Here is a 25057-nt window from a genome sequence, read left to right as displayed (position 1 = left end):
AGGAAGATTTTTAGTAGTTTAGAAGTTGCTTTATTAACCTTGGACCATATTCACATGCGCATGCGCAAGAAAATATAAGGACATTAGTTTACAATATAGAAGGTCAAGAAAAGCATGCTATTGAAGCTTGGAGCAATTGTAGTTATAGCTGGCTAGGGTGACCACCCCCAAAATGGCATCTAATATAGCAATGAACTGTATGGTAACTTACATTTGATAAGAAAACTAATTTTCAACACAAACAAAAATATCAAATTGCAAGCTAAGTCTCAACACAGACAAAAACAAGCAAATTGCCTCTTCTGACTTCAATTAAGTTCATTCATACATGCAAAGGCATATAAGCCACTTCCACAAATGGATTAGGGTTTTGAAATTTCAGCCACTAAATTTACTATCACTTGTCCTATAAATTGGTCATACAAACACTTAAGTTGAGCAACACATTTTCTTACCACAACAGCTTAGTTATCACTTGTCAAAAAAATTGCCATGGCTTTAGCAAAAATTTTCTTGATTTCTTTTTTGGTTGCATTAATTGCAACCCCTGTTGCAGTAGCCCAACTTGGAGGACTTCTCAGTGGCCTTCTTGGTCCAATACATATAGATGGGGTTCTATTTTGCAGCCTCAACGGCCAAATAGATATCATCAATGGATCCACAACCCCAGTTTTCCCTAGTAAGTTCATTATTTTGTACGTAGATAAGTACCACAGAGTTGACGCTAGTATATATACCCTATTAGACTACAAAATCTACCCTATATGCACAAAAGTCTATGATATAGAAGTCGCTAGTACACTTCATGGATTTGTAGGTTAATTTACATAGGGAGGTTTCAAGATTTTAAGTCTAGATAAATAACATTGCATCCATTACTCCTTCGTAACAACGGGTGCGGATGGTATAAAGATATAACAACAACTATGCCACAGTTCGAACAAAGTTGGGATTAGCGATATGAATCCTCACTTCTTTCTTTAAGCTCAACTCATTCCATCATAACGCCAAAATAAAATAAGAGTAGTAGTAGTTCTAAAATACTTTCAGGTAACTTGAGCCGAATGAATCTTACACTCACTCACTGTCAATAAACTACATATCACCCTACACCCTATGATTATATACTTTTTGTGTGATGAATTGTATGATCATATTATCTAAAAGCTTAAACTATTAGAGATGCTATAATTTTATTTACATAATTATATATTCAACACCTTCCCTTCACATGCAAGCCTGATTTTGCATAATTAATATTATTAACATCATTTATCTTTGCAGACGCATCAGTGCAACTGAGGTGTGGAGCAGGAAATGTAGTATCAAGTACCACAACGAATGGATCAGGAGTATTTTCACTCGTGTTGGATCCTCTTCAAAATATTTTGTCATCGCTATTGTCCAACTGCAGTCTAGTGGTTACAACTCCACTCTCCACATGTAACGCGAGCTTACCATCTATTGGGCTTTTGCAGTCACCGTTGCAGCTTGTTGGAAAAACCCTAGTTGGCCTTCTTAGTATTGTCAATTTAGGTGCTACTGGTTTTCAGCTTCTTCCTAATCTCATTTGAACGAGCTAGCCAAAATGTTACTCGTTAATTTATGGTTGGATAATTTTGTTTGCTAAGTGTTGCTTACTAGTGATGCATCAGCAAGAGTTAACCTAGTTGGCCAGTTGCTAATTGCATGAATAAGGATTGTTGTTGTGTCCACGTACTAGTGATGTAATTGTTTGAATGTATTCCTTTCTTGTTGGAGTGTGATGAATATGAAGTTGTCATTTATCAATGTATTGTAAAAACAAAGTGCAAATAATATTTGCAACTGTAATATTGGAGCCATCTAATCATAATTGATCGAGTTTTTGCTTTGTTTATAGCTATTTCTTGTTTGTAGACATCGAAATTTTAACGGATAAAGCCCAACGAAATTTTGGCTAAATCTTAAATTCCTACAAGACTGAGTCATGAAATTTTAGGAGTCTATTAGGTTTCTTGGAGGCTACTCTACCCTAACCCTAAGTCACTCCTATAAAAAGGGTTACATATTCCCTTAAAAAAGCATCTCAAAAATGGAGATCATCTCGAATATCCTATAAACTCACGAAATACTCACAAAACATCATCATATATTTGAGAAACACATCACAGGGATAATCAGGAAAGAAGAATCAAGAGATAAACAAAATTATACTGATTAGTAAAAAATATTTTTCTCTTATTTTGTGATTGCTGTTAATTTTTCATATCTCAAAATTTTATTGTCAAACAAACCCTTCTTTTTTTCTTTTATATATGACGCTTCTCTATTGTGTATATATGTACAATCTTTACGATCCAAAAAAGTAGCAATATTTTATTCAGCCGAAGATAATTTTAAGAATTATCTATGTTCTTTACAATTGTTGCTTAATTTCCTCATTGTGCATTCTAAGTACAAGAGAAATAAATGCATCGAGGAATAGATATATAGTAAGACGATCAAATCAAAATCTTCTTGTGATTATTCTTACTGAACTGCAATTCTTAGGAGACAAATGAACCACAACAATTCAACGTCTTTAGCTGAAAACGTAAAGCCTTCCACGCGGTAATTATTTGAAACTTTTTAATCTTTTAGTAATAGTTTAGATCTTTAGACAAATAATCCATTTTCCTTATATATAATTTCATTGTTGAGACATCAATTACTCCTTTTTTAAAATACTAAAACTTATATATATTTAGAAACTATGGAGTAATTTTACGTTGGAGTATGAACTATGATTTTAAGAAATTAAAATTGTTTTAATACAATTCTTGTGAAAATCATAATTAAAGAAAATAATGTCCAACTTTGTAAAACCTGAATTTGGTTTCCTGAATTCTGAAGCGCGGAAAAAAAGGGTCTTTACCGCTTTTAAATTATGGTTATATTTTAAATACATTGCAAATTTTGGCTATCTTTAAACAGCAGTCCTAAAAGTGACTTTCTCTCCACTTTTTGCTTATGAATTATTTAATTAATAACTAAGATCTTTTATCTTTTGTTACTGTCATATATAACATATTAAATAAAAAAGAATTATTTTAAAGATATTTTAGTAAAGTCACTCATTAATTAATTTGGGCTAAAAATCAATTCAACTTTAGATGAGCTGAGTTAAGATTGACCGAGTTTACAAATGGACGGGTCAATGACCGATCCAACCTTGGACAGATTAAACGGGTTAAATAATTTGGGCTCATTTGTCACCCCTATAGTTTATCAAACCCATCCAAGCTCCAAATTAAACTTGCAGTGGCTAATTTTATTTCTTCAGAAACTGAACAATGATGATTGCAAGAAACAAAAAGTACATTCACTATACATTGCTGTGATCACTCTTCCCCCACAAGTTCAAGTAGTTAATCATAGCCTCTAAAAAAAGAATCATGGCCCCTCAAACTAGAATCATTTAAGTGAAGAATTTTTTCCTCCCTAAATGTGGCAAAAGGACATCTGAATGACCAAAGTTGGTAATTTTTGCGGTGAAAATTCATATGTAGGACATCATTCATGCAAAAGGCTGATAAACACAACAAAGCAATACTTCTACACCAAAAAGAACTTAACAAAAACAAAAATCGTGCCTAAGTTAAATGCATTGACGATAAAAAATATATTTATATAATTCGATAACTTGAAAAATAAATGTAGGTGACTCTAGTTAATAAGTATTAATTAATTAATAACATAAAATAAACAATAAATAATCTACTATAATAAGTTAACGTACAATGACGGCATAAAAATTCACTACAATATCAATGTATATATAACTTCAATCCGTGAAGATCATCTAGGGAAAAGGAGAAAAAAACAAATAAAAGGAAAAGCTACTGTGAATTCATCTGCAATAAACAAACAGTAACAGACATGGCAGCAGCCTCTTGTGAGTTATCCTCAACTGATAAGTTGGCCATGAATGGTTGCTTTTCACTATTTGTCTACTTTGAATGTACGTAAGCTCTAACGAATATGAAATTGACATAACGAGCAGGACAATTTATTGCTATGATAAAATTAACTTTGTGGGGCCGGCTACAAAAAATTTTATTACCATGTTTTAATTGGGAAACTATCAGCTATGTCCCTTTATAAGTAGCTCATTACAAAAATTGGTCAATTCATAAAATATTACTAATATTAGCCAATTAACTATTTGTAAGAAAAAAGTCAAATTTTTGCTTTCTTTTGAGTGGGTGTTATTAGAATAGATTGGGTATATCTTAAGGACCTTGAATCTCAGTTTTGGGATGATTTGGTAAAGTTTTGAGGTAGTTTGAATTGAAAATTCGAAGTAAAAACTGAACATGAAAAAAAATGATGTGTATTACACTATGTATCATTTGTGTATCACATATATATCATATTTGTATCAATTGTGTATCACATGTATATCTATGTATACCTGTGTGTGAGATACATGCGTGATACATGTCTGATATATGTGTCGCAGAAGAATTTTTTGAACTCGATTTAATTACGAATTTTGATACAAAACCAGTCCAAATCACCTCCAATCTTCCTCAAATTTTGTATATTGACTTATCTATATGTTTTCAATGAATTTCAACTATACCCATTGAAAAATATTCCTTTTTTTCTTATATTTTTGGAATATTATATATATATATATATATATATATATATATATATATATATATATATATATATTATTTTATTATTATTATTATTATTATTATTATTTTTTATTTTTATTTTTTTTTGTATTTCATCACCTTATTTGCTACCTCATCCATGAAATTTCCTTTCCGTCTTGCATCTAATGTTGCTAATCACGCTTAAAAATATGGAAGGAGATTTTTGCATGTGATTCTTTGAGAGAAAGAACCTTATTTATTTGGTTTTTCAATTTTTATATGTGCTTGGCTAGTTTTGATAAGTCTATGACTAATAGCTAGAGGTTGGTAAGTTGAGACTTATTTGGGACATTTGTGTAAGTTTTTCTTTTTAATTGTTTTCTAAAGTGGATATGCTTTATATATAAAAACTAAATATTGATACAAGATATGACCCTTTTCCTTCGTACCTAATCTGAAGGTCATTAATACATATAATAGTCAAATACAAAAGAAGGGGACTATTGTACCATTATTATTATAAACATATTTAGAAAAAATATCTGCTACAATTGTAGCTTCTCTGATGTGTTGCATAGATGTAATTATCATTTACTCCATTGAGCATAGAATATGCTATTTGTAGTCAGATTCGATGTGTAAATATGATGTTCAAATCCTTGGTTACTTGCAATTCATGTAATAAAGTTTCACTCGAGTAATAGAAGTAGAAGTAAAGTATTTGGAAAAATTCAATATCCAACTGTGGGACCCAATTCAAATAAAAGAAAGAAAAGAAAAAAATAAAAAAAATTGTGATTGGAGGAAAAGAAAATTAGGCGCCTACTATCTTATAATTGCAAATTGCACTTGAAATTTGCAGGAGATTTGAGGGACCCATAAAAAAGAAATAAAGTAAAAGATGAAAAAAATTGCAGAAGGCAAATTGGGCGGCTGAAAAATTTGCCAAGTTGGGCGTTTGAACTTTGCAAATTATTGAACCAATCTGGTTAGTTGGGTTGGTGGCAATTTTACCTATAAAAGGAGCTATTCGTTCCTCATTGAAAATACACTAAAAATAAGAAAGAAGTGTTAGAGCTATGAGAGTAATCCACAGACTATTTTATAGTATGCGAGAAAATAGAGTGGGAGTAATATTGTGGTGAAATATTTTAAAATAAAGAGTGTTATTTCGTTTGAGTCGTAGTAATTTTTGACACTACAAAATTGTAATAATATAATGGTATTATATTACTTCTCTCGGGTATTGTATTTTACCCCGTTAAAAGATTTGATGTCATTGTTACTCTCTTGTGTCGTTTTTATCGTGGATATTATTCCTAGGCGGGATATTATTTTTTCCAACAACATGGTATCAGAGCCATGACGAATAATGGTCCGCTATCTTTTCAGTACCATCGTCTCACAAAAGATAATTATGAAAAATGGTGTCTACGTATGAAAGTCATTCTTGGCTCCCAGGATGTATGAAAAATCATAGATAGAGGGTATGCAAAATCTGATAATGAGGAAACTCTGCCTTAAAATAAGAAAGAGGTCTTGGCAAAGACGAGGAAGAAGGATCAACAAGCCTTCACGCTCATCCACCGATGTCTGGATGATGACATGTTTGAGAAGCTGGCAGATGCTACCACCTCAAAGGAAGCTTGGGAGATTTTACAAAATTCTCTTCAAGTAGTTAACAAGGTGAGGAAGGTAAAACTTCAAACTCTAAGGGTTGATTTAGAAGTTTTAAAAATGAAAGAATCCGAATATATTTCGGATTATTGTTCAAAAGTGAAGGCTGTTGTAAATCAATTAAGAAGATACGGGGAGGACGTAGAAGATGTCCGTGTGGTAAAAAAGATCCTTCGCACTTTAACACCTAAATTTAATTTTGTGTTGTGTGCTATTGAGGAGTCTAAAGATTTAGACTCTACGATGGTAGAGCAATTGGAGGGTTCTTTACATGCCCATGAATAAAAAATCAAGAGGAGACAAGAAGTGTCACTAGAGCAACTTCTTAAAACTCAGGTATCCTTTAAGAATTATGGAGGTGAAAAGAGCTATCAAGGGAATGGATGAGGACGAGGTCGTGGCGGTCATGGAAGAGAAAGAAGTAATGGTAACAACTTCAACAATGAAATTAAAATCCACCAAACATTCAGAGGTCGTGGTCCTAGACAAAGAGGAGGAAGAGGATGTGGCTACTACTAAGAAAATAATGGACAAAAATATGACAAATCAAACATTGAGTGTTATAATTGTCATAAATTTGGGCATTACTCTTGGAAATGTCGTAGCAATGTTGAAGAGAAAGATAACCTTGTTGACGACAAGAAAGAAGAAGATGAGTCAACATTGTTGTTGGCACTCAAAAAAGAAGATAGGGATGATTGTAGCTCGTGGTATTTGGGCAATGGAGCAAGCAATCATTTGTGTGGATGCAAAGATAAGTTTGTGGAGATCAATAAGTCGGTGAGAGGTAATGTGTCTTTTGGAGATACCTCAAAGATTCAAATCGAAGGGATAGGTACGATTCTAATCTCCTGTAAAAATGATGTCCACAAGTTAATTCAAGATGTTTATTATGTGCCGAAATTAAAAAGTAATATTTTGAGTTTGGGCCAACTTCTTGAAAAGGAATATAACATCCACATAAAAAAATATGCATCTTTGGCTTAGAGATTCAAGTGAAATTCTAATTGTTAAAGTGAATATGGCAAAGAATAGATTATTTTCTCTGAATCTTAAAATAATTGATGCAAAGTGTTTGCCGGCTAATGTGCAAGATGAATCATGGTGTTGGTACATGTGATTTGGGAACTTGAATTTTGAAGCGCTCAAATCAATGGGAAAAAAGAACATGGTGAATGGGATACCATCAATCAACCATTCCAATCAATTGTGTGAAGCTTGTCTTCTTGGAAAACATGCAAGGAGGAGTTTTCCAAATGAGGTCATGTCAAGATCAACCAAACCGCTTCAGCTTATTCACACTGATGTATGTGGACCAATCAATCCACCTTCCTTTGGTAAAAGTAAATACTTTCTGCTTTTCATTGATGACTTTAGTAGAAAGACTTGGATTTATTTCTTGAACCAAAAATCTAAAGCTTTTGCTACTTTTAAAATTTTTAAAGTACTTATGAAAAAAGAAAGTGGCTATGAAATAAAATCTTTAAGGTCCAATAGATGAGGCGAATTCACTTCAAAAGAATTTAATGACTTATGTCAGTCTCATGGAATTCGTCGCCCTCTAACGGTACCTTATTCACCCCCAACAAAATGGAGTTGCAAAGAAAAAGAATCGAACGATTCTTAATATGGCTAGATGTATGTTGAAAGCTAAAAGTATGCCCAAGGAATTTTGGGCTGAAACTATTTCTTGTGCAGTTTATTTGAACAACAGGTCTCCAACAAGAAATGTTAGAGATCAAACCTCTCAAGAAGCATGGTGTGGAAGAAAACCAAGTATCAAGCACTTAAGAATCTTTGGGAGAATAGTATATGCTCATGTGCCACAACAAGGGAGAGTGAAGCTTAACGATCGAAGTGTCAAGCATGTGTTTGTTGGCTATGATACGAGTTCTAAAGGCTACAAGTAATGCAACCCAAGTAGCGACAAGGTGGTGGTAAGTCGTGATGTTGAATTTGATGAAGAATTGGCATGGAATTGGGAAGCTCAGGAAGAAACTTCATATGATTTTCTTCCATACTTTGGTGATAAAGAAGAACCAGAGACCATGAAATTTGTGCAGGATATAACTCCATCTCCTTCTCCAACCAATGTTGCATCTCCTTCTTCTCAAGAAAGTTTAAATGAACAGCCGCAAAGGACAAGAAGTATTCAAGAGCTCTATGAGGACACAGAAGAAGTTACTATTTTTGATTTTTTATATTGTCTTTTTGCTGACAGTGAACTAATGAACTTTGATGAAGATGTTACAGACAAAAAGTGGAGACAAGACATGGAGTAAGAGATCAAGTCAATAGAGAAGAACAACACTTGAGAGCTAACAACTCTTCCCAAGGGTCATCAAGCAATTGGAGTTAAATGGGTATACAAGACAAAGAAGAATATTGATGGAGATGTGGAGAGATACAAGGCACGACTTATGGCTAAAGGCTACAAGCAAAGGCAAGGCATTGACTATGAAGAAGTCTATGCACCTGTTGCCCGCATAGAGACGATTCGTTTGCTCATCTCTTTGGCGGCGCAAATGAAGTAGAAGATCCATCAACTAGACGTCAAGTTAGCCTTTTTGAATGGCTATCTTGAAGAAATCTATGTTGAACAACCATTAGGCTTTGTGGTCAAAAACCATGAAGATAAAGTGTTGCGGTTGAAGAAAGCTTTATATGGATTAAAGCAAGCCCCACGAGCATGGAATAGTTGCATCGACAAGTATTTTCAAGATAATGGATTTACTCGTTGTCTCCATGAATATGCTCTTTATCTTAAAGTTCATACTAATGGAGATATCTTGCTTGTTTTTTATTATGTTGATGATCTTATTTTCATGGGTAATTACCCAAGTTTGTTTGAAGTTTTTAAGAAAGATATGTCTCGTGAGTTCGAAATAACAGACGTAGGGCTCATGTTATACTACCTGGGCCTAGAAGTGAAGCAGATGGAGGATGGAATTTTTATCTCTCAAGAAAGTTATACAAAAGAGATATTGAAGAAGTTCAACATGCTCGATTGTAACCCCGTGAACACACCGATGGAGAGTGGGACAAAATTGTCCAAGTTTGATGAAGGATAAAAAATGGATCTCACATTTTTCAAAAGTCTTGTGGGAAGTTTGAGGTACTTGACTTGCACCATGCCAGATATACTCTTTGCAGTTGGAGTAGTAAGCCGCTTCATGGAAGCTCCTACCTCCACTCATTTGAAAGTCACGAGAAGAATTCTTCGTTACCTAAAAGGTACGATAGACTTTGGGTTACTTTATTCTTCTTCTAATGACTTCAACCTTATGGGATTTTGTGATAGTGATTATGCGGGAGATACTGATGATAGAAAAAGTACAATTGATTTTGTGTTTTTCTTGGGTGATTCTGTTATTTTTTGGAGTTCAAAAAAATAATCCATTGTTACTCTCTCGACTTGTGAAGCTGAATATATAGCAGCAATATCTTGTACATGTCATGCTATTTGGCTGAGAAGATTATTAAAGGAGCTCAATTTGCCACAAATTGAAGCTGCGGAGATTTGAATTGACAACAAATCCGCACAGACACTTACTAAGAATCCGGTGTATCATGATCGAAGCAAGCATATAGATACAAGGTATCACTTCATCAGAGAATGCATTGCCAAGAAGGAAGTCGAGCTCAAATATGTGAAGTCTCATGATCAAGTTGCAGATATTTTTACCAAATCTCTCAAGTTTGACGATTTTCAGAGATTGAGATCAAGTCTTTGAATGAAAAACAAAAATCAAAATTAAGGGGTAGATTTGTGGGACCCAATTCAAATAAAAGAAACAAAAGAAAAAAATAAAAAAAAATTGTGATTGGAGAAAAAGAAAGTTCGGCGCCTACTATCTTAGAATTGCAAATTGCATTTGAAATTTGTAGGAGATTTGTGGGACGCATAAAAAGGAAATAAAGAAAAAGATGAAAAAAGTTGTAGAAGGCAAATTGGGCGGCTGAAAAATTTGCCAAGTTGGGCGGCTAAACATTGCAAATTGTTGAACCAATCTGATTGGTTGGGTTGGTGGCAATTTTGCCTATAAAAGGAGTTATTCGTTCCTCATTGAAAATACACCAAAAATAAGAGAGAAGTATTAGAGTTGTGAGAGTAATCCACAAACTATTTTATAGTCCGTGAGAAAATAGAGTGGGAGTAATATTGTGGTGAGATATTTAAAATAAAGAGTTTATTTCTTTTGAGTCGTAGTAGTCTTTTGACACTACAAAGTTGTAATATTATAGTGGTATTATATTGCTCCTCTCGGGTATTGTATTTTACTCCGTTAAAAGATTTAGTGTCATTGTTACTCTCTTGTGTCATTATTATTTATCGTGGATATTATTCTTGTGCGGGATATTATTTTTTCCAACACCAACTAGCTATACGGCTTTAAACACTTCCCCTATTCCTCCTTTTCCAGTAATATTGTTATGCGCACCATCTACGTTAAGCTTAACAACATCATCCTAAGGCAATTGCCAATTAACATGGATGGTGATGGTCCAAGGAGAAAAGGTGACAACATTTGCGAGGAAGAAGACTTTAGCAACCTACACGACGATACGTTGATGAAGACGAAGGTTGAGGTACTGTTAAAAACATTTCTATTTAGATTAATCCAGATGCTCCAAAGAACAATCGGGAGGGGTATATTAGTGGGAAGGGAATAGCCCATTATCATGGTGAAATCGGTACGGTGCTAAACTTTGAGCAGGCTTCCTTGATATATAGCAGGGCCAAAATTGTGAACATTGAGAATATTTAAGGATGTTCATATGTGAGCATTAAACGTGCTTTCAATAAAGAGATGTTGAAGTGTCTCAACAGGGGCAGAACAAAGAGCGCAATTACTAGTTGATATAATATTTCTAGCAAAGAGAATTTATGATAAAGTTATCTCCGTATGACCTATAGGTCAGAAGTCGAGCAGTAGAATTAGTCATTAATACTTGCGTCAAAGTAGGCTGCCTATTACTCCCCTTGAGGTGCGGTCCTTCCACGGATCCTACATGACTGCGAAATATTTTGTGCACCAGACTGTCCTCTTTTTAAATTTCTCGTGTATGATCAAGCTTATTAGCATAAAGAAGCCAAAAAAAATACTTGATCTTATTCAAGATTCAGACAGTTCATGCCTAGTTGCAATTTTGATGGATAGGAATCACTAATACTTTCACTAAGGGAGAGGTAAAGTGCATACGCCGATTGGATAGTAAAAGACCCATCAGCACAAGGATCCCGAAAAAGTTTTATCGGCATAGAAGTTGTATGTGGGTATTATGGATTCGTTGAATGATTTCGTAGGGTAAGATAAAAGAAATGCTAGAAAAATACCAAGAATTATGTTGGAAGATGATAGATAAGGGATTTTTGGTCTTTCAACCTATTCAAAGGACCCTGGATAAGTGTTCGAAGATTGGTATCTCTAGAATTGAACGACCATACCAAAGATTTATAGTCTCTCTCGTGCCAATATTCTAGGTTGTTCCAACTTTGCACAAATAGTCAGCCTTACAAACATTTTTTCAAATGTAAGAATTAGAATTCATAGTGATTAGACTCATATCACCATTTCTATTAGTGATTTCGTGCTATAAATCCATATATTTTGACGTTATTTACCCTACTTGCTTGTTGTTTGGATGCTAATTTGTGTGACAATTGTGCTTAATAGAGCTTATTACACGTGTAGGAATGTTTGGACATGAATTGAAAAAAAGTTACACGAAATGGTACCTTAGAGCTACAAAATGAAGCAATAAAAGAAGACGTGCAAGGCAATGAAAAGTCATGGCCATAGACAGTGCAAGGCATTGTCCAGGGCACTGTCATTGGCACCCCAGACAGTGCCTAGCGCAGAAACATTGGCGCAGAAATATTGGTAGCCCAGACAGTGCCTCGCGTAGAAATATTGGTGCCCCAGACAGTGCCTCGCGCCGACGATGCTATCCGAGCCAATTTTATTTCCTCCTTAGTTTTGGACGTGGACATGTTAACCCTACCTTATAAATACCTGTTAAAGTTATTTTTTAGAGACGGTGGACGTTTTTAGAGAGGGGATTCGACTCAAGGAGGCAAAAACACGCTAGGAACAAGGAGGAGAATTCTTCTACGAGTTTTTCACTTCCTTCTTCCTATTTTCATTATTGGTTATGAATTCTAGTATTGTAGTTTTGCATACTATTATGAATAGCTAATTTGTTATCTAGGGTTTTGATGGAACCTTTTGTAAGAAAATTCTCGTTATGTGTTTATATAATTGAACCGTTAGATTTCTCTACTTGTTCAACTACGTGTTTATTATTGTTGATTGAATGACCATCAATTGACTGTGCCTATTTAGTGTGTATTGCTTGAGAGAGGGTACATATAAGGTAGTTGTTGAACAACATCACTCCTAACGTATGTGAGAGATCAATATGAAGGGTTAAAAGGCGGGATTAGAGATAACAAAACCTTGGTGCGATCGTAGTGAGCGGTAAATTAGTGACAGCTAACATAGTTCGAGAGAATATGTCAAGTAAATTATGGTAGTTGCTCGAGAGAGAATTACGACATCCGAAGTACTCACGATCGGTAGAGAATACTTAGGCAAAATTATAGAATACTTAGGCAAAATTATAGAAGACGTAGCAGGAAGGATTCCGACAATTGGGAAAATCATAACTCTAGACCTCCTTAATCTTTTCTCCAACCCTTAATATCCATATTTATTAATTTACTACTTTAATTTGTTAGTAAATTAGTTAGACGTAAGAATCTTAATATTTATAACTTTGGAATTGTTTGAGCTTGTCTTTTTAGTTATATTGAACAGTTACAGTGAAACCTTAGTTCTCTGTGGGATTCGACTCCGAACTTTTAGACCGAATTATATTTGCAGCGACTGCTTATCCTTTTTAGGACTAGAGTTGGGCGTAATCAAAATTGTGGTAGTTGCTCGAGAGAGAATTACGATACCCGAAATACTCACGATCGGTAGAGAATACTTAGGCGAAATTATAAAAGACGTAGGGGGAAGAATTCCGATAATTGGGAAAATCATAACTCTAGACTTCCTTAATCTTTTTTCCAACCCGTAGTATCTTTAGTTGTTAATATACTACTTTAATTTGTTAGTTAATTAGATATAAGAATCTTAATATTTATAACTTAGGAATTGTTTGAAATTGTCTTCTTAGTGATAGTCAACAGTTGTAGATAAACCTTAGTTCTCTGTGGGATTCGACTCCGGACTCTTAGACTGGATTATATTTGCAGCGATCGCTTATCCTTTTTAGGACTAGAGTTGGGCGTGATCAAATTTTGGCTTCGTTGCCGGGGAACTAACGGTGTAGTTATAGTTTTACATATTGCTAGGTTTCAAGTTTGAACTTTTATTTTGTTTGTTTTGTTTATTTTTTTATTTTTTTATTTTACTTATTTATTTGATAAACATGACATCTTGGAATTATAGAAGTTTAGGTGTTGGTAATTTTACTTTTGATCCGTATACATATTGTGAAGGAAACCACCCGTGGCAAAATTTTTAAAATGTTCCTGAGAGCGAGTTATGTGCACCAACTCAATATTTCTTGTAGAATGTGTGTGGTGGTCAAAATGATCACTTTCATGGTTGTGTTTATATTTCTTATCCTCCCCAACCCCTTACTATTATAGTTCTACTTTTTCTTGTGAAGTGAATAGGAACAAAGGACCCAAGGATGATGACCTGAAGAAGATCAAGGACATGCTAAGGTACCTTATGGGAAATAATAATGAGATACAACTGCAGATACAAAGGCAAGAGGCAACTATTCGCAACTTGGAGGCTCAAGTGAGTCAACTAGTTGAAACTTTTAATGCTCAACAAGTTAATATTATGGATATTAGCCGGGAATAGTGTGCATTAAAGACAAAAATATAGGTGCCAATGGAGGAGTCCAGAGTAGAACACTAACACTCTAACCAGCTAGAATTAGATGATGTCAATGTTGAAAAAATGATACTAGAGTCACGCAAGGACATTGAGAATACAAATTTAGTTGATTCTAGTATAATTTATGTCGAGGAGGCTAAAACTTTTGAAGTTTAGGTATTTGAGCATGTCAAACTTCATTCCAAACACTTCTCTACAATATGTTCGGATGGTGAAATGAGAATTGATCCTTATGAGCATAAAAAAGAGTCACGGGAAGAGGTAGATGAGCCTTATATTTTGAAATATTCAAGGTCGTCAAGGCAAGGTCACATTCCTCGGTCGAGAGCCAAAAGGTGCATGAGAATTTACTTAATTTTTGGCTCACAAGAATTTATACCGCACCAGGAGAATAATCAAGCTTGAATAAAAACTTAGTATTCAATTCATAAGCTCGAGGTGGAGGCAGAAAGTGGTTCACGTCATGCCGCGACGTTAAATCAGGCGCTTGTTGGGAGGCAACCCAACTTTACTGCTTTCTTATATTTTTAGTTTTTTTAAAAAAAATTATTGTGTTATTTTTGTAGTGTCATTTTTTATTTTGTTAGGAGCATGGGAAGCAAATCTATTGGAATGATGCAACAGCAAGCCAGATGGTTAAAACTAAGTGTGGGGTGCCCATACAAAAAAAATACCCGGAGAGAAGTCTGAGTACCCCATGAGCTGCTAGTGCTTCGGCCTTTGGCCTACCAGGGAGTTTCTTTTATCCTCTTATTATTTATGTTGTGCATTAGGGACAATACATAATTTTAAGTGTGGGGTGAGGAGATTTTCTGGGTGACTTTCTATGTTATTTTAGTTGTGTTAGTTTAATTGATGATTTTTTAGTAAAATAAAATAATTTTTTCCCAACGATGGATCTCCTAGATAGTTTTCTTGAGGGATATAAGTCTAAACAAAAAATATTTAAAAAAATGAGAAAATAAAAAAATTCAAAAACATATTTTTTTTTATTTTTCTTGGGTAGTAATAATCCTCCGTGATTTTTCTTCGTGTCTCGATTCTTTTCCATGGGATTTAACTTTAACCGGGTAGTAGTTATTTTTAGAGTAGTATGTAGGAAATAAAGGAGAAGAAATGATGTGATTCGCACCTTTTGACTTGTTTGATGGTTGCATATTTAAGTTCTAGCATGTTGTTCACCATCCCTTGAATTTAAATATAGGATGATGCCTTGAAAAAAATGAATTGTATGTGGTATGACTCATATGTCTTGGTTGCTTGACTTGTGTTCACTTGTGCTTCATGCTTAATATATCTCTTGGCTGTATGAATATTTATTTGATTGAGAGTCTGAATGGGACCGTCATTAGTGAGTCATGTGTCATGTGCGAAGTGAGTTCTTTGTATAGTCCATGTTATTGCATTTGAGTCTAGAACTTGCCCGAAATGTGAATTGAAGCGAAATCCTAGGTGTTGCTCGGTTTCAAAAGTAATGTTAGGATTTCTTTAATCTTTTTGGGTTTTGTTGCTTATCACAAATAAAATCATCCCTAGTTACCCTTTAAAGCCTATAAACCTTTCTTTTGGCACCCGCATTACAAGCATATCCCCTTTTGTTCTTAATTGAATCATTTTGATCCTTATACCTCTTAAAGCACTTGAATTGTAAAGAGAACGCTAGAAAGAAGTAATGAGGAAACTTGGTGTAGCTTTTGAGTAGAACCAATAGAAGGAAGAAATGTGCACTTGTGATTTAAATAAAAATCCACTAGCAGCAAGGTAAAAGTAAAAAAAAAAAAAAAAGGAAAGAATAAATGAATAAATAAAGGTTTCTTATTTTTGCTAGTGGATGTGATCTGAAGCAGTGCGTAAAGAAAAAGAAAAAATATTCTGGGGTAAGCTACCTTGTGATGATTGAAGTGGATTGAGGGAATTTTGCGCTTAAAGTTGAATACATGATGTGTTAAGGTGCTTAGGAGGGTTAGCCACTATATTCTAAATATATCCTACTCGTCTCTTAGCCCACATTATAACCATAATAAAGTCCTAGTTGATTTCGAACCGAGTGGGCATACATTAGTAGAGGTTTACATAATGGGCAAGCCTATGGTACCGTTTGCGTGCATATGACTTCTTTGAGAGAGTGAGTGATTGTTTTTCATATGTGTGAGTCCTTAAAATATATTCGATCATGTGATTTGGATACGTGGACTGCTTACTCTTTATTTTATTGTGAGGGCATATTGTTTCATAAAGGATAGGTAACATTATTAGACCTCTCTGTTAGATTAAGTATTCAAGTCTCGGGCGCATTGTGATATTTAGTTAGTTTTCGAGGCTAGGATTGTTATAATCATGTTGTTCGTGTGTTAGATATTTTAAAATTGGGCATAAGTACGGGAAGTATATTTTAACAGCATATACTATAGCTTAATTATTTTTATCAACCATGACCATAGGTGTAGTGTGTTGTAAATGTATGGCTTATTGGGTCCTTGATGAGGAAGTGTTTGGTTGGTTGACTCAAGGGCGAGCAATATTTAAGTATGTGATATTGATGTTGTGCTATAATTTCATATATTTTGACGTTATTTACCCTACTTGCTTGTTCTTTGGATGCTAATTTGTGCGACAATTGCGCTTAATAGAGATTATTTCACGTGTAGGAATACTTGGACATGAATTGGAGAAAAGTTGCACGAAATGGTACCTCAGAGCTACAAAATGGAGCGATAAAAGAAAACGTGCAAGGCAATGAAAAGTCATGGCCATAGACAGTGCAATACATTGTCCAGGGCATTGTCATTGGTGCCCCAGACAGTGCCTAGCACAGAAACATTGGCGCCATAGACAGTGCCTCGCGCAGAAATATTGGTGGCTCAGACAGTGCCTCGCGCAGAAATATTGGTGCCTCAGACAATGCCTCGCGCCGATGATGCTATCCGAGCCAATTTTATTTCCTCCTTAGTTTTGGACGTGGACACGTTAACCCTACCTTACAAATACATTTAAAGTTATTTTTTAGAGAGGGTGGACGTTTTTAGAGAGGGGATTCGACCCAAGGAGGCATGAACACACTAGGAGCAAGGAGAAGAATTCTTCTACGAGTTTTTCACTTCCTTCTTCCTATTTTCATTATAGGTTATGAATTCTAGTATTGTAGTTTTGCATACTATTATGAATAGCTAATTTATTATTTAGGGTTTTGATGGAACCTTTTGTAAGAAAATTCTCGTTGTGTTTTTATATAATTGAAACGTTAGATTTCTCTACTTGTTCAATTACGTATTTACTGTTGTTGATTGAATGGCCATTAATTGACTGTGCCTATTTAGTTGTGTATTGCTCGAGAGAGGGTACATATAAGGTAGTTGTTGAAGAACATCACTCCTAACGTATCTGAGAGATCAATACGGAGGGTTAAAAGACGGGATTAGAGATAACAAAACCTTGGTGCGATCGTAGTGAGCGGTGAATTAGTGTCAGCTAGCATAATTCGAGAGAATATGTCTAGTAAATTGTGGTAGTTGGTCGAAAGATAATTACGACACCCGAAGTACTCACGATCGGTAGAGAATACTTAGGCGAAATTATAGAATACTTAGGCAAAATTATAGAAGAGGTAGCGGGAAGGATTCCGACAATTGGGAAAATCATAACTCTATACCTCCTTAATCTTTTCTCCAACCCTTAGTATCCATATTTATTAATTTACTACTTTAATTTGTTAGTTAATTAGTTAGACATAAGAATCTTAATATTTATAACTTTGGACTTGTTCGGGCTTATCTTTTTAGTGATATTGAACAGTTATAGTGAAACATTAGTTCTCTGTGGGATTCGACTCCGGACTCTTAGACCTGATTATATTTACAGCGACCGTTTATCCTTTTTAGGGTTAGAGTTGGGCGTGATCAATTAGTCATGCACATAGCGGGAAAAATGTTAGCTCAAAGACTATGCTTGTCCCTTTTAATTCTCCGGCTGAGACTAGTGAGAAATACAAAATTAATTTCTGTCTTTGATTTTATTAAGTCCCGGCTCATCTCATTTCTACATGTTATCCAAGTACATAACAATTATTTTGCTTTCTTTTCTTTCGATTGTTTCGAAAAAAAGTTAAGTTAGTTTTTTTCATCTCATGGGATCAATAATAATTTCCTGCAAGTTAGTTGAAGGTGGAGGGAGGTACTTTCATTCGTCTAGAGTTAGAAATCTAGTTCATCTTGCTCGAGTATATTAAATATCGTTCTCTCTATGTTCAAGATATTTTTATAAATTTTTGCGATTGATTTTGAAGACGAGAGACTTTGTAAAGTTTGTATAGCATGTTGCCATGTCTGTCAATGCAAATATAACTTGAACCTCATAATAGTGACTGATATGGTTAGTCTCAAGTATTTTCTAAGCAAGGAGTCAATGTGCTTAAAGCATCAAACTTTTATACATGTGTAACATATATTGTGAAATCAAAATGACGATCTTAACAATGTGATTCATTTTTTCACAAGTCAAGACAGAAGGTATAGGGTATCTACTAAGGTTTTCTAACAATAGAGATCATATTTCATATTTCCATAAATTTTACATAACAGAAAAGTTTTACGCACCCAGGAGTTAGCTCAATTGGCAAAGGTTGAGGAACTTGTATCTTATGTCATAGGTTCAGGTTCAAGTTCGAGCCTTAGCCAAGTAAACTAATTTTGATATTTAAGTGTAGAGGGGCGAGCCGATTATTCTCGAATTTTAAAGGCTGCAGTTGGCCCAAAACATCGGCTCCATAGCAATTTCTCGGTCATCAAAAGAAAGTTATTTACACTATCAAAACTTGTTTTACATTGTCATTGATAATCAAAGAACCAATACAGAAAAGAAGGGGAAAAAGGAAAAAGCTGTGAAAACATTGTAGTGTGGTTAATGGGGTCTTATGAGGTGTTTGGCTAAACTTTTAGATGGAAAAAAAGTACAGAAGAAGCAGAAACAGTTTTTGAGAAGCAAAAAAAAATAGTTTCTCTTCAAAAGCACTTTTCTAAGAAACACTTTTAAGAAAAATATACTTAAAAGCAGTTTTTAAAAACTTGGCCAAATATTAATTACTGTTCAAAAGTGTTTTTCAAATTAACTAGTCAAATACAAATTATTTATCACCAAAAATACTTTTTTAAAAAGTACTTTTAAAAAAAATATCTCTCAAAATAAACTGATTTTAGAAGCTTGGCCAAACATGCTATTAAAATTATCTCATGTCCTACAGCTAAGAGAGATCTTTGGGTTTTTGGGAGTGAAATTGGTAAGAAGGGCAGAAAGATATTTGCATTCAATGCTTCTTAAGAAATTTTTTCCCTATTCTACACCACTACAAAACACTTAAAACAGGGCCCCAAAATATTTAACCAAGTGATGTGTTGTCTTTGTATGTACAGTTTTGGTGGGTGCTACAAAGTACAGGTCCTTTTTGGAGTGGAGCTTATTAGATATCATGTCCTTCTCCAACAACATCACTATTTTCTCCAACAGCCTTTTTTCCAGTGTCTTTATGCATTTGGGGTCCTCCTTTTCAATCATATGCCTCTACACTTATCTCTTCTTATATTATTACTTCAATAATCCATGTCCAAAATCTAAGCACTAAACCCTTAGTACTCCAAGATCAAAATGTAGAGGCCATTTTCAAGAACCTGTTTAGAACTGCTCGCTATGTTTATGAGTATTAGTGTAGTTATATTCAACATTATTCTTATTTTGAGATTTTTCAATTACAAATAAAGAGCAGTAACAACATATAGTGGAACAAAAGCAGCAGATAGGCATTCAGTTAGCTTGAAAACGGACTCGTAGTTAGAAATCAGATGATTCCTCAACAATTATCTTTAGAATGTCCTATCTTTCTCTTCAACGCTTTAAAACGAGTTAGAAGGACGTTGATTAATTGGCAAAGAGCTAGAGAAACTTTCTGCTTATGAGTCTGGTATGAAATCAATGGGCAATGTGAAGTTATAATTTTATACAAATGGAGTAATATTGACGTTAACTAAGTGGACGTTTGGACATACGAAGAGTAAAATTCCGAACAAAAGTGAAAATAGTAATTGAAAACTAAATTTGTGTTTGAACATAAATACAATTTGGAATTTTCATGGACAAATACTGATTCCGAAAAAAAAAAAAAAATCTTATAGCCAAACGGGCCCTAAGTTAGACGGACATTCATGTTTATTTTACTATATTAGCAAATAGTAACTCATCACCTTAAAAAGAATTGATCCTATTAAAAAAAGCAAGCCAAGATCACTTCTCTCATACATTGAAATTGCAAACTCAGTATCCCAAATCTGTTTATGTTCCTAAGGGTGTGGGTTGGATGGACTGAGGGAGTTTGAAAAGTCAAGTTGATGATAGATCTAAGATACAGAAAAAGTTTAAAAAGAAGAGAAATGATTCTCCCTCAACTAGTGATAGAGAGAGAAGAGAGACAGACTTAAGTGAATACATACACTATACACTAATAAGGCTAGATTAGTATAAAAGTTTATATGTTTGGGTGTTTTATTCATTTGTCACTTTGATCTAGAGCTTTTAGCATGTGTCCTATCTACCAAACATGTGCTTGAATTTTGACTCAAAGTTTGAGTCTTTGATTCTAAAACCTTTCCTTTTCAATAATTCTCAACACCCTTTTATTTTAACAATGATTAGATGTGTCTATGAATCCTTGCACATGAGGAGTTAGTGACATGATACTTAGCAACTCATTATTTATGGATTTTTGTGGCTTTTGGCCAGCTAAATGGGTAACATTTAAACTAGTGAGACTCCTACATGGAGACATCTTGGGGGGAAAGGGTTCCACAATATATACACAATCCAAAAATCTATAGATTGTGATTTTAAACAAAAGTTTCTACTACAAAAGCCATGCATTAAAGTTAGGGATCACTCCACCTATCTCCATCAAGATCCTAAACTTGCTCTTTGCACAGATGCAGCTAGCTATAGTTATTTTGTATTTTCTTTTCTATTTTTCTAACCACATGCAATATATTGAGATTAAATAAAGTGTTTTAATTTACAAATTGAAAGGTATTGAATTTACATGTTGACTGCAATTACAAGGGATAAACCATATATGATCCCCAATTTACAAGATTATCTAAAAGGTCTTTTGATTATTCCCAACTCTACATATAAATCAAAACTCTAACAAAATCTGAATTCCAACCATAGATATTTTGCTAACTAAAGTTGTGACACTGCCAAAAGATTAAGACCCAATTGAACAGCAGAATTCAATAATAACAAATTATTGGCCATAATAATAACATCATCATACCACCTTTGAGGCTAATACAGCAACAACAAAAATAACAATTCTTTCCAATTATAAAGTTTCCTATAAGCAATTTGCAATGAACAACAAACATATAGTACATGATTGGATTGGATTGGACCACTCCTTGAAAATACTTTCCAATGACAGATCAAAGGAAGTACACACTCATCCATTTGTAAATTACCACCAACTCCACCTCCTGAAAAACTACATTGCATTTTTATTCACCAATTATTTCAATTTTACAATACACATAAACAAGTGGTCTTCTATTTACTCTACTGCCCACTAAAGCTTCAACAAAAGCAAAAACAATTGACACTAGAATCATTAATAAAAAATCAACATCAACCTCAATAGCAAGAGAAAAAGAGGTAGTTCCAAAAGGAGATAAGCACATATCACACCTGATAAATAAACAGAGTTTTAAACAAGTAAATTTCCGTAGCAGTAGTATCAGTAGCTAATTAGACTTGAAGTATGGTGGCGGGTGCACTAAGTTACTGCTACAGGACGGGATTCGAGAAAGAGTCTGACCACAAGAATTTATTTTACGCAATGTTTTCAAATCTCAAACCCGTGACAACAACTTTACCAGTTACGCCAAGATACCCTCGTCTGATTAGACTTAAAGTAAAGTAGTAAAATAGGAAAAAGAAAGAGCCCCTTTTTAGCCTCTTGCAGTCAACAAAGAAGGAATAGCTGCCAAATTTGGAGTAGCATTCTTATTTGAGGCTTCTCTTTTTCCATTTGAAGATGATGATGTCTTACTACTGAAAGCTCTCATTGGACTTGCAAATGCCCAACCCCAACTCTTATTCCTTCCATGTACAAGCTGATGTCCAACAGATGCAGGAGCTATGCTTGATTTTCCATTCACATTTTCCTCAGATGAAACCCAATGAGATGAAGATGAAGAAGAAGATGAAGAAGAAGTAATCATAAAACCACTAAATAAACCTCCACATCTCACTCTTTCTTTAATACAATCTTGACCTGATGTTGAACTACCATTGCTTCTATGATTATGAACTGATGAAACTTTAGACTTTCCTTCTCTCTGAGACTCAACTCTTCTTAAAGTACAATCACCAAAACCAGTTGAAATCCTCTCAAAGAAATCACCTGAAAAACTTCTACTTCCACAACCAACAGATCTAGATCTAGATACTTTTCTATCAAATGCTGCCTCATTAGGACTCTCATTTTCTTCCACAACTACAAACTCTTCTTTCTTTTTGTCCCTTGACCTACTCATTGAACCATTCACAGATGCCCCAGCTGAAGACGATGAAGCAAAGCTCATATCTTTAATAGTTTTTTCAGTTTTCTTGGAAATGGAAGAAGATGAATGTTTAGAAGATGAGTAGTAAAGAAATGACCAGAACCTTTTTCTGTGTGGAGTATAGTCTTCGTCAGCTTCATCAGCATTATCCAAGAAATGCATATGGTTTCTTGGGGTTGTAGTAGACTTGCTTCTCTTCATAGAAATGCCAACACTTGAAGCTGAAGCTGAAGTAGTAGCAATGACACTAACAATACTATTATTACTACCATCTTTCTTCTTATTCTTCCTCCTATTTTGAGTACTCAACAGAAAAGGCATTCTTGATTTCCTCACTGTGGCATACTGATTAAAGTTACTACAAACACTTGTTTGGATGTTGGTTTGAATGTTGTTTGTTTGGAGTACTGGTAAAGTTGAGGAAGTAGAGGAAGTGGTTCCAAAATCAGATCTAAAAGAAGGGGTTGAAGAAGAGGAAGAAGGGAAAATAGCAGAAGGGAAAGAGGAAGAAACAAGTTTACCAAGCTTTTCTTGAAGGCAAAAGGCACAGATCCCACCTGGGGTATTGTTTTTGTAAGGATGATTTGTACATATCATATTTCCATCACCCATATCTTCTTGAATCCCTTCCATTACCATTTCTGAAACTGAAAAAAGATAAAATCTTGAAAAGTACACTGTTTTTCTGCCCTGTTATCTACTCATTAACTTACTTATTGTTCTTGTTGCAAACAAGTTGGAGAGTTGAAAGCCACCACTGGAGCATAACTTAGCAATGGGGAAAGGATTAAACTAGTGTAGGAAAAGGAAAGATGGAGAGAAACTGGAGAAGAAGTAGTTGCGAAATGGTCAAAGGTGGTGTAAATGAAAATGAAAACATTCAAAGAAAATAGAAGAGAAATTATGGCATTGAAGTAAGGAGAGATGGTAGTCCCCAGGAGCACATGGAGATCTGACTAACTGATATAATTAAAACTGATAAACAAGACAAGGGTACCCCTAAGGTGCTATACATGTCTGTGTGTGCAGATATATCACTAAGGCTCGTTTGGTACGAGTCATTTAGAATAATTAATGTCGGAATTAAATTTGAGATTAGTTTATTTCATATTTGATTGAGATAAAATTACAGTATAACTAATTTTGAGATTAGTTATCCCTAAATTGTAATATTATTTTTATTCTTATAGGAAGGTGAGATAACAATCTCGGGATAACTGATTCTGGAATAAGTTCTTTCCCAACCAAATAACCCCTTAAAGGATTTAATTATAGAAATATATAGAGATGGTAATATAAAAAAAGTTTATAATATGCTTTAAATTGTGATAATAGGTACTCCTGATTTACTATTTTTATTGTACTTTATTAGTATTAAGTATTTTTTATTAAAAAGAAATAATTACTATATATGATTATTTTGTAAAGAATGCAAAACATTTCTGCATCATCCATACATAAAACTTAAATTGGTATTTAAATAGAGACGTAGAGAGTGTATGTTTTCACTTTTCAGTACACAGTACTGAGTACCCGTTTTGCTATAGATTTTGTCAAAATAAACTTGGATTTTATTTAAAAAATACATGTTTGGCCATAGATTTTGCCTATATTTTGACCAAATTCCAAATACTAAATATCAAATCCCAAAACCAGCCAAAATATCACTATTATATTTTTTTAAAATTGTCGAAACTTTTGTATTTTATAAAAGAACCCACCATTTATTATTTTGTAACGATGTTGTTTCGTCTTCTCGGTCATCTGATAGTGTATCATGTAGTTTATTATAAAAATGATAATTTTATATCAAATTTATTTATGTTCAGAACTATGGTTTGCGATAATATAATGAATGTTATTGATAATGGTATTGTTGGGTATTTGTGATAGTTTTTAGAACTTGTAGGTATGAGTCATGTTTCATGTTTTTCCAAACCAAACTTCACCAAAAACAGATGTCCAAACACATTTTCATTTTCAAACCAAATTTCATCCAAATCAATTTTTCAGAATAAATTTGGAAATCTATTGCAAAACACCAGCTAATTCTTCATTTATTATTGGTGCTCAAAATTCCAACTAATTTTAAATCACACTTGGGTTCTGTGATGGTTATTTGTGCTAGCTTCAACATCACTCCTTGCAATCTTAAAAAATAAAAAATTAGCCGTTAATCTTTGTTATTTTAACTGATATAGTACGTTTGTCGTGTATGCATAAATGAGGTAAT

The 25057-nt window shown here is 34.1% G+C and overlaps 2 protein-coding genes and 1 long non-coding RNA gene across 3 annotated transcripts; 2 read left to right on the top strand and 1 right to left on the bottom strand.

Annotated features, from left to right (window-relative positions):
• The first annotated feature begins 419 nt into the window (after positions 1-419).
• On the top strand, positions 420-1879 carry LOC104091538 (phylloplanin-like). Its single transcript, XM_009596901.4, has 2 exons — positions 420-679; positions 1285-1879. Exons 1-2 carry the CDS (start codon positions 493-495, stop codon positions 1572-1574), a joined length of 477 nt encoding a protein of 158 aa, XP_009595196.1. The 5' UTR covers positions 420-492; the 3' UTR covers positions 1575-1879.
• An 8521-nt stretch (positions 1880-10400) lies between these two features.
• On the top strand, positions 10401-17481 carry LOC117275602 (uncharacterized). Its single transcript, XR_011411214.1, has 2 exons — positions 10401-10895; positions 13989-17481. It is a non-coding gene; the product is annotated as an uncharacterized lncRNA (long non-coding RNA).
• A 4179-nt stretch (positions 17482-21660) lies between these two features.
• LOC104091536 (suppressor protein SRP40) lies at positions 21661-23863 on the bottom strand. Its single transcript, XM_009596900.4, has one exon. The coding sequence runs from the start codon at positions 23461-23463 to the stop codon at positions 22210-22212; it is 1254 nt and encodes a 417-aa protein (XP_009595195.1). The 5' UTR covers positions 23464-23863; the 3' UTR covers positions 21661-22209.
• Between the last annotated feature and the right edge of the window lie 1194 nt (positions 23864-25057).

The sequence above is a fragment of the Nicotiana tomentosiformis genome, chromosome 9, assembly GCF_000390325.3.
Source record: "Nicotiana tomentosiformis chromosome 9, ASM39032v3, whole genome shotgun sequence".
Taxonomy (NCBI): domain Eukaryota; kingdom Viridiplantae; phylum Streptophyta; class Magnoliopsida; order Solanales; family Solanaceae; genus Nicotiana; species Nicotiana tomentosiformis.
This window is presented reverse-complemented; position numbering and strand designations above follow the sequence as displayed.